The 16,029-nt window shown below is 34.8% G+C and overlaps 1 protein-coding gene across 1 annotated transcript in view; it reads left to right on the top strand.

Moving 5' to 3' along the window:
* CCHR9.PART0H2orf68 (chromosome chr9.part0 C2orf68 homolog) overlaps window positions 1–16,029 on the top strand; it is a 460,237-nt gene that overhangs the window by 143,806 nt on the left and 300,402 nt on the right. Inside the window, exon 2 of the mRNA XM_044084286.1 lies at window positions 1,829–1,944. Within this exon, the coding sequence (XP_043940221.1) occupies window positions 1,829–1,944 (116 nt within the window). The remainder of the gene's footprint in view (window positions 1–1,828; window positions 1,945–16,029) is intronic.

A 16,029-nucleotide genomic window follows, 5' to 3' on the forward strand; every position in this document is an offset into this window, starting at 1 on the left:
CTTTATCATTCTCCCATTCTCAAAGTAGAAAACAGTGAAATGTATACATCGAGCCACTCAAATTGTATACCACCCCAAAGACAACAGCTGTAGCTGCATAAATCACCCCCCAAAAATTAAACTTAAAATTAGAACAAACATTTAAAATAACTTGATAAAAATAAAAGAAAGTCACTACTTCAGCCAGCCAAACAGAAAACAGCATTGTCAGTAAAATGGACCTGAACCTAGAAATCTACACTAAATAAGATAAAACTAAGTACAAAATAACTGTAACATATCTGAAATTCCCTGTTTATAGAGTTTAAAATTATACCATAAAGTCTCCAGATAGTAAGAAAAACAAAGTTTATCTTGAGCTGTAGTGGAAGACTATTTAAGAGGCAGCCCATTAATAAAAATATGCATAACCACTCTGTTCATTAGACTACACAGTTACTGCAGCCTTTTGAAGTGAATGGGAAACAGTAATGTAGGCTACAAATATGCCGAGAAAATAGATAGATAAATAGAATATGTAGGGGGTTGTTTGAGTAGTGAATAAAATACCTTGCAATGTATGAATAGGCAGCATGTTTCATGATGAGGGGCTTTGTTCCTCAAGTACAAGATCACTTCATTTTCACACTGCATGTGTATATATATATATATATATATATATATATATATATATATATTTTTTTTTTTTTTTTTTTTTTTCTTGACAACCAGTTTGCAACAAATACATTAAACCCATTTTCATTGGAGGCCTAGGGCAAAACTCCAAACAGTGCCAAAAGGCAGTATTTGCATAATTACAAAGTATCAGAATATACAACAGTAATTTAATTGTAGAGGAACACTTAAATTATACAGTTGTAGAGCATGCACAGTTCTTTAATGAACAGCAGTTGTAGAACATTTGTAGTTAGTGCTGAAGATAAGTGTACACGAAGTGGATGGTTTGGCAGTTATGTATAATAATCTCTAATTTTAGGGGAGCAATAAGAACAAGTCAGGGTTTTGACAGTTATCGAGCAAACACAAATTAAAGTCTTTGGAGAATTACATTGAACAGATGTAATGATAGTATCAGGATTAAAAGCTTTTGACATAATTTTATTGGTAATGTGATTTTGTATTTTGATGTTTGTATGTAGGAGTCATATGCACACCTGTGGATGTACGTGAGTTAAGAGTAAGGGTGTAAGATATCCTGTATAAACTAGAAATTGTATGTAAAACTGACCCATTGCAAATTTAACAAACTTTACAAAACGTTGTCGCCTTACAGTAAGACGTTGTCCTGTTCGATTCTCAGCTAGAGCGTCTTCTGTGTGGAGACATGCGTGAATGGGCGTACCTTCGTTGAAGGCTGTGCGTCAGGGCCGGCAACTCGGCATGTAAAAATCTACTGCCAATCATCAGCGGACCGGAGTTCCGCTGTGGCGACCTCTAACCGGGAAAAGCCGAAAGACACAACAACAACAAAACAGTATTTTGAATAAACAAGTAGAATCATACCCATGCTAATCAATTGACTGAAAAAACTGAATAATCCATTTCTAGAAATCTATTTTATTTCTGTGGCACATGTGTGTGTGTTGAGGACTTCTCATCTGTACCTTAACTTTGTGTTTTTGTATCAGAAATGGGAGCAAGCTCCTCAGTTCAAAAAATGCTAAGGGATGTTACGCCTTTGCAAATGTAATCGTCTTGCATTACTACAACCTATTATTCTGCTGCCGCATTTGCCATTTTAGTGACAGTACTTTGAATTTATTTACATTTACCTTATAAACTTTTGTGTGCTGCTGAGCAAACCTGTTTTTATTTATTATTTCCACAGGGATGATTATGATAAGGAAGTGAAGGAAGCAAAGGAGAAACAGAAACGGAGGCATACTCCAGCTCCACCTCGTCCTCGGAAACCTGACATACAGGTCTACCACCCAAGAAAGAGAGGTAAAGCCTTCTGAATTTTCATTTCTTACTGCATTACACTTGTTGCATGTATGACTTATAAAAGCAATGCAACTGTGTTGATGTTCTTCAGTGCCATCATTCCACTGCATATGTCTGTGTTGCCTCATTTTAAAAATGAAGCAAAAATAACAACATTCTTTGTTTTCTTAGTCACATGCTTAGTAAACACAGCCCTCTGGCTTAGAGTTCCACAAAACAGTACCTTTGTAGTGTCTGCATAGCCCCTCTAGGAAATAGTCTGTCACAGGACGTTCAGGCTGTAGACATCTTCTGCACCTCAATTCCAGCTGTTGTCACAGGTAGTCCATTTGGCATGGTCCATGACTTGGCTCCAACTGGGCCAGTGTACTCTAGTCTTCCAGGGTTTTCTTTCCAGATGATCCTCTAGATAAAGAACTTGAGGAACTAACATCCTAAAGGTCTTGGGGCTGAGAACCTCTTTTTATAGCTTGTAATTGGTAATTAAGAGATCTTTAGTTGGCAGTAAATAGTATTTTCTTAATTGTTGTAAGAATGTTCCCACATTCATCACTGCAACATATACTTGAGGTCACAATGCCCAATTTCTATATCCAAGATGTTGCAAGAAAACAAGCACACACACACACACACACACACACACACACACACACACACACACACACACACACACACACACACGTTCATAGGTGTTTACTAGGCTAATGACCACAAGGCCGTTCTTAAGCCTAGTCTTGCACCCCAAATCTCTGCCATGTTCTGGTACCCGTGATGAGTGTAAGCAGGAGCTTGGGAGATGTGACATTTACAAGCAGGGACCTGGGAGATGAACCATTTGCAGGCTGTCTGTGTCATTAGAGACATAGTTGCCAAACCAGGGATGAATTTCCTGTTCCCCATTCAGTTGTCCAAGTTGCACTTAAGTTGAGTTAGGGAGGAACACTGCTTCACATAGATGGGTAGCCTGTTCCGGAGACAGGGTAGTCTCTGGGATACCTACCTTTCTGTCCAGCAGGTCCTGTTTATGTCACAGGCAAGGTTTGTCTTTAGAACAGGTAATTGTGGTGCTGTTTGTTTTGCGGATATGCAGGAGGTCCATCAGAGTGGGGTCTGACAATGCCCTGTATGCCGGGCATAGATCTCCCCTCAATAGCCTGTAGGAGAAATAATACAGGGATAGGGCCTTAAGGCAGTCTGCATAGGGCATGTTACTTAATGCCCTGTATTCTTTTAGTGAGGAACCTCTGTGTACATTCCAGTTGTTGGATATGCTTGGTTAAGTACATGCCAAAGGGGACATTGTACGTAACGACAGTTCTGATGAATGCCGAATACAGTGGAACAGTGACTTCCTTGGACCTAGATGCCATAACTTTGCTTATAAGTTGTATAACATAGAATGATTTCCTCACTACTGTATATACGTGTTGGTCAAAGGCTAGATTACTGTCTGTGTGTGTGTCCCTAAGTCCCTGACTACTGGGTCATCTCTAAGGGGTGTGTTATCAATTTGACAGTTACTGGGGTGGATGACTTCCCAAAGGATACTATTTTATGCATTTCTTGACATTTAGTTTTAGTCCAAGGCTCTGACACCAGTTGTATGTCTGCATCAGCCCTTCCTGGAGAACATTTGTGTTGGTTTGGGATTCAATGACAGCTCCTAATTTGCAATAATCTGTAAATTTAGTCAGCCAGATGCCACTGACACTAGCCTTGACTTCAGAGAAGTAAATGCCAAAAAAAAGGAGTCCCAGGACCAATCCCTGAGGGACTCCACTTGTGACTGGCCTCTCTGTAGAGGTGGACTCCCCAGTTCTAACTTCCTAGGTCCTGTCTGTGAGTTAATCGGCTATCCACTGGGTGACATAAGGGTTTGTACCTAATCTCTTGAGTTTGTCAACACTGCCTGAGTGGAATATTGTGCCGTATGCCTTGGCCAGGTCAAGGTAGACAGTGTGAACCATTTTGCCTTGATCCATTGCTTTGGTGACCTTCTCAAAGTAGTCCTCCAGGTTGAGTAGGCATGACCTTCCCTTGACGAAACTAAATTGGGTCAAGTCCAGTGTCTACAGCTGTCATTGAATCTCACACTGACACAAATGTTCTACAGGAGAGTTTGACACAGACAAACAACTGGTGTCAGAGCCATGGACTAAAACTAAATGCCAAGAAGTGCATAATAGTATCCTCTGGGAAGTCATACATCCCTGGTAACTATCATATTGACAGCACACCCCTTCGAATTGACCTAGTAGTCAGGGACTTGGAGACACACAGATGGCAATCTAGCCTTTGATCATCACGTGTCTATCTACAGTGGTAAGGAAATCATTCTGTGTTGCGCAACTTATAAACAAAGGTATGGCATCTAAATCCAAGGAAGTCATTGTTCTACTGCATTCGGCATTCATCAGACCTATCATTGAGTACAATGCCCCCTTTGCTATGTACCTAACCAGGCATATCCAACAATTGGAACATCCACATATGTTCCTCACTAAAAGAATACAGGCGTAAGTAATATGTCCTGTGCAGACCGCTTCTTGGCCCTATCCCTGTATTCTGTCTCCTACAGGCTTTTGAGGGGAGATCTATGCCTGGCATACAGGGCATCGTCAGGCCCCACTCTGATGGACCTCCTGCATATCTACAAAACAAACAGCACCAGAATTACTCATTCAAAAGACTCAAACCTTGCCTGTGATATAAATAGGACCTGCTAGAGAGATAGGTATGTATCCCGGAGACTACCCCATTTGTGGAATAGGCTCCCCATCCATGTGAAGCACAGTTCCTCCCTAACCCAATTCAAGTGCAACTTAGACAACTGGATGGGAAAACGGAAATTCGTCCCTGGTTTGGCACCTTGTCTCTTAATGGCCACAGGTAACATGTAAATGGTTCATCTCTCAGGCCTATGCCTACACTAATCAAAGGTAGCAGAACTTATCAGAGATTCGGGATGCATGGCTAGGCTTAAAAAAACCCTTGTGGTTGTTAGCCTAGTAAGAACCTATGAACTATATCATTATTGATCATTTCCCTGATCATTCTTTCCATGACTTTGCATATGAGACTATTGAAACTTATGGGTCTGTATTTGTCCCACTTTTGTGCAGAGGAATGACTGTTGCTGCTCTCCATTCATGAGGCATGAAGCCTTTTTGGAGACTACAGCTACATAGCAGTTCCTGAGGGCCCGATAGGTCATGTCTCATGCTATTTAGAAGTCATCCTGGGATATTGTCTGGGCCCATTGATGCAGTGCTCTTGTTTTTAGAGAGAGTATTAAGGACCTGCTCCCTAGTTATAGCAGGGGGAGTTATATTTGATGGTATTTCCTGAGGGAAGGTTGATGGGGAGAGTGGGGTAAAGTTGGAATTGTATTTGTTGGCAGTAGGTTTGCTATATCTTCTGGCTCAGTGTAGGTGGCTCCATTTGCAGTGAGTTCTGCACACAATTGTGTATTGCCTTTGAGGGTGCAGACATAGCTAAAGAATGCCTTGTGGTTGTCCTTGGCCTGGGAGGCCAAATTTACCTAAAATTTGGCTTTGGTAGACTTTATTTGTCCTCTGAGTTGTTTTAGTTTGAGAGCGCTTTTATCCTCCTGAGTGCTGCACCTCCTAATTTTTGCCATGATTTTCTTCCTTCTATTATATAGCCTCTTGACATTGCGATTCCACCAGGGCCACTTGTTTTTTTGAGTTAGTTCTGTACTTCTTCCTGATGGGTACAGCTGCATCTGTGCAGCAATTAGCATACAAGGAAATGGTACTGGAATTTTTCCTGTGGTGATGATTTGAACATGGAGAAGCTCAGATGCATTGTCCAATTTGACCAGTCTTGAGATACATTTATTTTTGATGTAAATCGAGACACCTCCAACTTTAGTCCCTGTCTGTGTAGTAGCTGGTCTAAATGTGTGGAAGGCATTGTATATATGTTTTTGGATGGATTTGTGGCTTTGTTCATGAATTGTTTATTGTTGCATGGCCATGACATCAGTATATATACTTCCTGTTTTATCTAATGACATCAGTATATATACTTCCTATTTTATCTAAACAGATTTTGCATTGCTAAAGCCGGTAACCATGTCCTGCAGCATTTTTCCAATAAATGGCAAGTTTTGACTATGAAAGTGCTGGCTTATTTTATTGCTTATATTATAAACACCCACGCCCACACATATGCACACGTACGTGTTTGTGTGTGTGTGTGTGTGTGTGTGTGTGTGTGTGTTTGCGCACACGTGTTATAGTTAAGATCCCTTTTCATTTTGCTTGCATTCTAGATTTTAGTTGAGGAGGCTATGGTAAATGTTTTGATGTTGCTGAAACTTGCATCTTTATAAAAAATAATGCTAGGCCTGCTTCAGTTAGTGAAGGTAAGTACTGAGACAGAAATAATGTTGCAGAAGTGGGGTTTACGTTTTTGTGGCTTTCACCCTGGGGACAAGCCCTCACATAAAGGTGGATGTTCTGTAGTCCTATCTCGCCTTCATTCTTACATATGGGTTTGGAGCTGATCCTCGGCTCGGCCGATTACAAAGCTCGAAGTCTCTAAGTTGGCTCGTGGCAAGGTAGGTATCCCACAATGCACCAATAACAATCCCCAGATCTCGTTTGCCGCTTTACGAGTTCAGAAGTGCTCTCTTTCGAGGGGCATGGCCAAGGATGAACACAGGATAGCAGCAGATTTCTTCAGCTCCACCAATTTCATTACATTGACAGGAATTAATTACTTAAAAAATTAATTCTTGAAGTAATTTTCTTTCTAAATATGTTTGTTTTATATAGTTCTTGAACTATATCTAAAAAAGAAAGGAAATCTTAATAATATTCCTGTCAGAAATTACTTTGGAAATTTTCCTGTCAGTTTATCAGTCTGAAATGAGTTCCAGTAAGACAAATTCTCAAGACTCTAGCATCAAGAAAGAACTTCAGTCTCTGATAATTATAGTCCAGCAACTTACTGCTAAGATGGATAAAATGGATACTAAAATAGACACTTTCATAGAAAAACTACAAAACAAATAGACTTGTTACATATGGACCTGCAACAACAGAAGATCCAGATGACAGGCATAGAAGAAGCTGTGAATGACATGGAAAATAAAATACAAGAAGAGGAAATCAACATTGAGTTTCTGCTGAAACAAAATACACATTTACAAACAAAGCTGGATGACCTGGAAAATAGATCTAGGCAATAACATTAGGATTTTTGGACTGCCAGAAAATATTGAAGGTAACAATATTACTTCTTTTTAACAACATGGCTCCCTAAAACTTTAGATTTACCAGAAGCATTCTCTTTTGGTATCGAAGAGCACATAGATCTATAGCTAATACTAACTCTAACAAAAACTATCCTAGATCAGTTATAGTTAGATTTCTATCATCTTTGATAAAGAGATGGTTCTTAAATCTGCTTGGGCTAAAGCTCCTGTTAAGTTTAATGAGACAACTGTGCGTTTTGACAATGACTATTCTTCCATGGTAATTGCTAAAAGAAAAGTTTTTCTGCCACTAATAAGGGAGCTTAAAAAGCACAGTTTAAAACATACCTTCTGTTTCCTGCCAAGCTTAAAATCTTCCTTCCTGATGGTCCTAAGGTCTTCGATGATTTAGACTCTGCTTTACTGTTTGTCAAAGAAAAAAGATTTTGGATAAAATAGAAGAAATGGAATGGGCTAGTTCTTCATTAAAGAGATTGGCAACTGAAGCTTCCTGGAAGACTTCAGAAAAGAAGAAGAGACTAAAAAACAAATGATTTGTTATATGTTTTTTTTCTCTCTCATCATTTTAGTTCATTATTAATCTTTTTGAATATAGTTCCTGCATTTCCAGAAAGCCACAAATATTTTGGAAAAGATTTAATCAAAGTTATTCTCTATGTGCAAAGAAATGTTTTGTTTCATAACCAGTCAAAATGCCTGAGGATTTAATGGCAGGCTGTGACTCGATTTGTTTTTCTTTCTGAAAAAAGTAAGGTTAGTAATTTGATACATTTTTTTATCTTTATCTTTTTTTCCCCTTCTTCTTTTATTATTTTCTTTGTTTAAACAATGACATTCTATTTAGATTATGTAGTGGGTAAAGGGTGGGGGAGGGCAGGGAGAGAACAGTAATGAAAATATCATTAATAGAATAATAACATATTTATTTCTTGTAAAAGTTTATAAGTTCTTCAAATGCTATTTCTAATTATACTTTCTTGATTATACTGCTTATGCTTGTTTGTAAATAATCTGTCATGCTTTAACTAATAATAATCAGAACTAAATAAGAGTAAATAATATGTTTTATTTTAACTCTATTAATATAAACAGTAAGTAACATTCCATTGTATATACTTCTTACAGCTTTCTCTTACATTTTTATTTCTGCCTCACTCCCTTTTATTTTCTACTCTCTTTTTCTTTTCTTTATTAATATATAGAAATGCTTTTGACTGTGTGGGCACAGTGAATAATAGGATTTGTATGAAAATTGAGGTGGGAGAAGAATGCTGAGTTTTATTGCTTGTTGGTAATTTTGAGTTTAATTTCACTTGCATAGAGGCTGTGATGATCTGTGGAATACATTGTGGAGGTTCTGTCATGTTTAGATGCATTTACACTGCTAAAGGAATGTTTGTCACTAGTTTTTAATAAGTTTACCGCCAAAATGTTAAGAGAGACAATCTGGGATGTGGGCTGTCTTATGCACAATGTCCTTGAGTTACCTCAGAATCTTCAAATCACAGAATTCTCACAGAGAAACTGAAAGCAGTTAGTATAAACATTGACAAGGTTATCACACTGACACACCACAGATTCAGGAAAAATACTCTGTTCATAAAATATGTCAGTTATAATGAGTTTAAATGATGTAGTTTCTTGTAGTAAGTAAATGTCTTATTTTAGAAGGCATACAAAATGAAACATTTATTTAAATGTTTTTGAAAATCTACTTAACAGCAGCATAATAATCTGTGTTAAAAATTTGTGTTCCAAACATATACTTTACTATAACTCATTTAATTCATCTGATTGACAAACATAAATAATCTTATAACTCTATTCTGGAAGAAATGTCATGTGATATATTTTAAAGCAGTAGGTTAGCATGATTGTAAAATCTGGTTACCAATATGTGTTTGCTGTGCATTATTTTGTATAAAGCAGACAGATTTATTCTAGGGACAGCAAGTAGGATAGTGCTCTATAAAGACACAACTCAGTGAGATCATATATATATATATATATATGTGTGTGTGTGTGTGTGTGTGTATGTGTGTGTGTGTGTGAGTGTGATGGCTTTTTTTCTGAGAATCTGCATAACTATCCAATATGATTTATAATAATTTCTATGAATACAATATTTTACTCTATTGACAAAATGAATGTTTGCCACAAGTTTTAATAAGTTTCCCGCCAAAATATTAAGGGAGACAATCTGGGATGTGGGCTGTCTCATGCACAGTGTCCATGAGTTTCCTCAGAAGCTTCACTCAGAATTTTCACAGAGAAACTGAAAGCAGTTAGTATAAACATTGACAAGGTTATCACACTGACACACCACAGATTCAGGAAAAATACTCTATTCATAAAATGTGTCAGTTATGATGAGTTTAGATGATGTAGTTTCTTGTAGCAAGTAAATATCTTATTTTAGAAGGCATAGAAAATGAAACATTTATTTAAATGTTTTTGAAAATCTACTTAACAGTAGCATAATAATCTGTGTTAAAAACTTGTGTCCCAAACATATACTTTACTATAACTCATTTAATTCATCTGATTGACAAGCATAAATAATCTTATACCTCTATTCTGGAAGAAATGTCATGTGATATATTTTAAAGCAGTAGGTTAGCATGATTGTAAAATCTGGTTACTAATATGTGTTTGCTGTGCATTATTTTGTATAAAGCAGACAGATTTATTCTAGGGACAGCAAGTAGGATAGTGCTCTACAAAGACACAACTCAGTGAGATCAGATATATATATATATATGTGTATGTGTGTGTGTGTGTGTGTGTGTGTGTATGTATGTATATATGTGTATGTGTATATGTATGTGTGTGGGTATGTGTGTGTGTGTATATGTGTGTGTGTATATGTATGTGTGTGTGTCTGTGTTTATGTGTGTGATGGCTTTTTTTTTTAGGTAATAACGCAGGTGTTTCTGAGAATCTGCATAACTATGCAATATGATTTATAATAATTTTTATGAATACAATATTTTACTCTATTGACAATAATGAGTTTAAGTAAATGCTCATATACAAACAATTCAAGATTTTTTTGGAAGCTGTTGATAGAATTCACATGACAGAAAATAGATGCATCTTAATGCATGTAATGTCTGAATCATATTAGCCAAAGTTTTTGATTTAAATGAATGTTAGAACATAATTTTCTCTCCTCTTGATTTCTAACATTAAGATTATTTGAATGCTATTAGAATACAAGTGTTATATATTACATAGATCTATATAATAGTATGAACAGTTTTAAAAAAAAAAAAAAAAAAGTTTATTTTAGTTTATATGATGCTGTTTTACCAAATGTGTAGTTTTGTCTTGATAGATAATTGAATTGAAAACTGTTAACCTCAGTTAAATATAACTAGTATTAAATTGATAAGGTGGTAGCTGAGGTACTGCTGCTTAGGGTAGGGGTTAACTTGAGTAGTAAATACTGCTCTAAGTTGGAGTTTTCAACTCAGGCGGGATGCAAGGTTTAATCCTTACATTATTTTCACTTGTTCATTGTTATATGTATATAGTTTTGACATCCACAATATATTTTGTACACTCATTGTCACTACAAACAAAATTGAATCCTATACAAAATCCCATAAGAGATTTAATAAATACAGCTATATTTAAAGGTACACCTAAAAGAGGAGATGTAACATTATTTATCTTGTTATTTGTTATTTCGATCATAAGATTCTTGAGTTTTAAAAATGCCAAATGACATCTTTAAAAGGAATTTCTTTAAACATTAATGGATTGAATAATCCGTGTAAAAGGGCAAGCCTAATAAGATACATTAATCTACACAAGGCCAATCTAGTCTTCCTGCAAGAAACCCATCTCTTGAAAAAAGATATTGATAAACTAGCCACTAATAAGTATACAGTATTGGTTAGTTCAGAGCACACTCAGAAAAAAGAGGAGTGGCTATTTTATGGAATAAAAGTATGCCCATTCCTAAAACCATTAAGTCTTATCAGGATGACAAAGGAATGTTTTGTATGGTTACAATACAAATTAATGGGAAGACTTACACTTTAATTAATGTATATTGGATACCTGGAATTGGTATTAATACAGTGAAACATCATATTGATAAGATCATATCATTCTCTGTAGGGGATATTATTTTAGCTGGTGATTTTAATTGTATACTACATGAAAGTGATACTACCACTATAAAGAAAAGAAGAATTACATCTAATGCAAAACATTTAAATGATTTTGCTAATTCTTATCATTTGAATGATATTAATAATCAGATAGAGTCAAAATCATTACCATACACCTTTTTTTCTAACAGATACAAAACTTATTCAAAAATAGATAGGGTCTTTATTTCTAACCAGATGGTAACAGATTTAATTAATTCCAAAATCATTTCATGTCCTATATCTGATCATAACTCAATTGTTTTTGAATTCATGATAAAAATACTCATAATGTTCAGATCAAAAGGATACCAGCATACTTAACTCAGCTAAAAGACTATAAAGAATATATACTTTCAGAAGTACAACATTTTCTAGACATAAATAATACTCCTGAAGTCTCCATTGTCTATGTTTGGGATGCCTTAAAATCATATCTATATGGACAAAGTATCAGATGGTATAATAACAAAAGGAAATCTTGGGATAAGGAATTGTTAGATATTCAAAGTAAACTAGACTCTTATAAACATAATAATAAAGAAAATATTATGGACAAGAAAGTTATTGAAGAAATAAACAAACTAAATGAGAAATACAAAGAAATTTTAACTCATAAAGTTAAAATAACTTTAGAGAAATACAAGTTTTGTCTTATTCAATAAGCCCCAAATACTTACATAGACTTAAAAATAAAACAAAAGATTGAATAAACAAAACCATATCAAAGAAATCTTTTCTCTAAGGAAAAAGAAGAATGTTTCTAGTATACCAGAAATACTGGATGAATTTAGAAATCACTTTCACAAGATTAACCATAACAACATTAACATGGAACCTAAAGATAAAATAAAGGAGTTTATAACCACAAACATGAATAAAAAGCTTAATAAACAACAGATTAAACTATTGGACAAGAGTATTTCATATACAGAAGTTATTACACAAATAAATAAGCTTAAATCAAACAAAGCACCGGGTAATGATGGTATTATACCAGAGATATATAAAATCCTTTCTAAAACTACATATTCATTAATACATAAGGTTTTTATTCTGGCCCAAACTGAGTTAATAACCCCCCCATCTTGGCAATATACATTTATTTCACCAATTTTAAAACCTAATAAAGATCCAACTAGATGTTCTTCATATCGACCCATCTCATTACTTAATGTTGATTATAAAATGTTTATGAGTATTTTTGCTGATAGATTGAAGACAATTATCCCCGGCATTATAGACATAGATCAGACTGGCTTCATTGTAAATAGAAATACTTTTGATAATATAAGAAGAACTTTAACATTAATTGATTTTGCAAATAGGAAAAAGAAAGATTTAACACTTATTAGTCTTGATATAGGTTCAGCATTTGATTCAGTAAGTTGGGACTATCTGTTTACCTTACTGAAATGCACAAATTTCTCTGATGCATTTGTAAATTTAATTGAGCATTTATACAAAGGAACGCTGGCTTATATTAAGGTAGGAACATATGTTTCACAAAAATACCCATTCTTAAAGGTACAAAGCAAGGATGTCCACTTTCTCCACTATTATTCACTTTAGTAATGGAGCCTTGGGCTAATTTGATTAGAAACAGTACTGACATAGAGAGTTTTGAAATAGAAGAAAATACAACATCAAAAATTCAACTTTTTGCAGATGATGTTCTAATTACATCAGCAGGATCTAATTCTTCTATGCAGTCTTTATTTGATAAAATGATGAATTTTAAAAGTATTTCTGGTTTAATATTCAATGAAGAAAAACTAAAATACTACCTATATATACACGAAAAAATACTCTCATTAGTGATTTTACTAAATATGTACCCAACTCAGGTCAGATAACTTATTTAGGTATAATACTATCTAAAGATATTAAATCTATTATATATAATAACTATAATACCTGTTTTCTTAATATACAAAATCTTTTTAATACCTGGAATAATATGTTTTTACTATGGAGGAGAGACTTACAATTATTAAAATGATAATATTCCCCAAGATTTTATACTTAATACAATCAATAATACTTTCACCTACAAAAATAACTATCAAGAAACTGAATACACTAATGTTAAATTTCTTATGGGCACCTAATAGACCTAGGATTGCATTAAAGAAACATACTAATAGCTGGTCTCAAGGGGTATTTCTTTTCCAGACTTTAATTTATATATTATCTCTTCTATTATAAAAGTTATTACTTTATTAATAGATCGGTCATATGTCAAAATGGAAAGATTATTGGGAGCTAATTAGTATGCACTTCATGAAAATCTCCTTAACACATAAAAATATGATTATAAATAACTCCATGTTGTGGTTGCTAAAGGAATTTTGTACTTCACCTATTACACCTAAACATATAGTCTGTTACCCATTAAATATTATTATTAGTTATCGTAACTTTATATTCATGCACCCTAAGTATAGGGAATGGAATTTAATTGTATTCCCTATAATTTATACTCAGGGTATGCTTATGTCATCTACTTCTGAAGGAGCTCATTTAGCTATAGATAATAATCTAAAGTACTGGTATCAGCTGATATCTGATAATAAAGTTAAAAATCTAGATTTCTTAAAACAAGAATTTGATCTAAGAGAAACTTGCTGGTTAGAGGTTCAGATCTTTAGACAACATCTCATTGATAGAATAGATCTAATGTCTATAACAGTTAAAGAATCTATTCCAAAACTGATTGATTACTTGATAATAAATTTACAGCATAAAGTTTCTGATAAAGGTAAACTTTCATATATACATAAAATTATCAGACAAGAAACTTTCATCAATGTAGATTCATACTGGAATTATTTCACCTCTATTAATGGGGACCCACCAACTCAACAAGATAAACAATATATATTGGAATCTGCTTATAGAACTACATCTTCCATTGTCTGGAGACTTTATACATGGACATTTTTACATAGATCTTTTTATACACCTTTGATGATGAATAAAATTAATAATAAAGATAATCTATGTAAGAGATGTAATGTAGAAATTAATGCTGACTGGGCTCATATGTTTTATGACTGTATGAAGTTGAAAGAATACTGGAAGTCAATTAATGAATTTTTGCAGGCTCTTTTTACAGATAATTTCATTATTTCTAAGTCTCTTATATTATTCAACACACCTGTACCTCAATGTGTTAAAAAGATTAAGCTTCCCTTGTTATGGTCTATCCTAGCAGTGGCTAGGAAAATAATAACTAGAAATTGGATTTCAGATACACCTCCTTCGTTCAATGAATTTAAAAATGTTATGAATATAATGTGTCATATGGAAATAAGCACAATTAGAATGAGAACAACTAGAAAAACATCACATTTTATTGTATGGGATAATTTACAAAATTTGTTAAAAAAATTCTAATTTCAATAGCACAGTATTTTAGTTTAATTAATTGATCTGATTGTAGTGGATGTCTTTGTAAATACTTTAGTTGTTTTGTTGAATATTATAATAATACCTATTTTTAATTATTTGTATAAAATTGTTATGATATTTCTCTTATATGTTAAAACAATAAACTTGTTTTGAAAAAAAAAAAAGAAGTGCTCTCTTTCTTGGCCGTAGCTAAGTTGGAATATTTTTTTCTTATTTAGATTTTTGCAGTGTTCTTTTTACTAATTGCTTACAGTTGTTAACTTGTAGTAGTTAGCTAGTGTGTTTTTGAAGTTTATTGCAAATTGTTGTTGCTGTTTATTGGCCATCGCTTCCGCGGGTGGTATCCCTTCCTTTTTTTCTGTGTGCTAGTTGTTGCTAATCTTTTCCCTTTGTCTGTTGCTTGTTATTCTCTATTTGCCTACCCCTCTTCAGGGCTAGGCCCATTTAAGTTAGAGGACCTAGTCCTCTATTACCTCTCTCTTGTGTTTTTTTCCTCAGCAGGGCTAGGCCCATTTAAGTTAGAGGACCTAGTCTTCTGTTGTCTTTCTTCCTTGTGTGTTTTTTTTTCTTGAGCAGGGCTAGGCCCACTTAAATTAGAGGACCTTGTCCTCTCTTCTTATTATCTTTCTGCATTTATAGTCTGTGATTGTTGTTGTGAAAGAAGTAGTATGTCTAAGGAAACCAAGGACCATAAACCTTCAAGTTTCAAGAAATGCATAAAATGTTCACAAAAAAATGTCCCTGACTGACTGGCATCGTATTTGTGTTTATTACCTGGGAGTCATACATCTACAGGAGACAAGTACTTTTTGCCATTCTTTTAGTTCCCGGGTTTTCCAGGAAAGGAAGAACAAACTGATCTTGAAAGGTCTCCTTAAACCTTCCTTTGAATAGGATTTAGCTAGCTCTTCCTCTTCTCACTCTAGGTCTCCCTCTTCTAAAAAAGACAAGGTCAAGTCGGTGAAAAGACCGTCTCCTACACCGACTGTTAAAACAGGACCTCCAGAGAAAATTGCAAAATTGACAAGACTTGTACCTCTTCGGCTCCTCTGCCTTCGGAGCCAGGCGAGGTTATTGACATAGACAGTCCAACTTCAGCCCCAAGTTTTTCGGAGCCGATAGCTGAATCCATATCTCGGAGCCGGTCAAGAGATTTATTACCGGTATCCCCGACACTTAGATCTCCAATTTTGCAGAGATCTCGATCCCCTACTTTGTCTTCTAGATCCTCCAGGAGTCTTTCTGAGGAGGATGTCGAGAGAGTGA

Source organism: Protopterus annectens, chromosome 9.part0 (assembly GCF_019279795.1).
Source record: "Protopterus annectens isolate FY-2018-M chromosome 9.part0, PAN1.0, whole genome shotgun sequence".
NCBI classification, from domain to species: Eukaryota; Metazoa; Chordata; order Ceratodontiformes; family Protopteridae; genus Protopterus; species Protopterus annectens.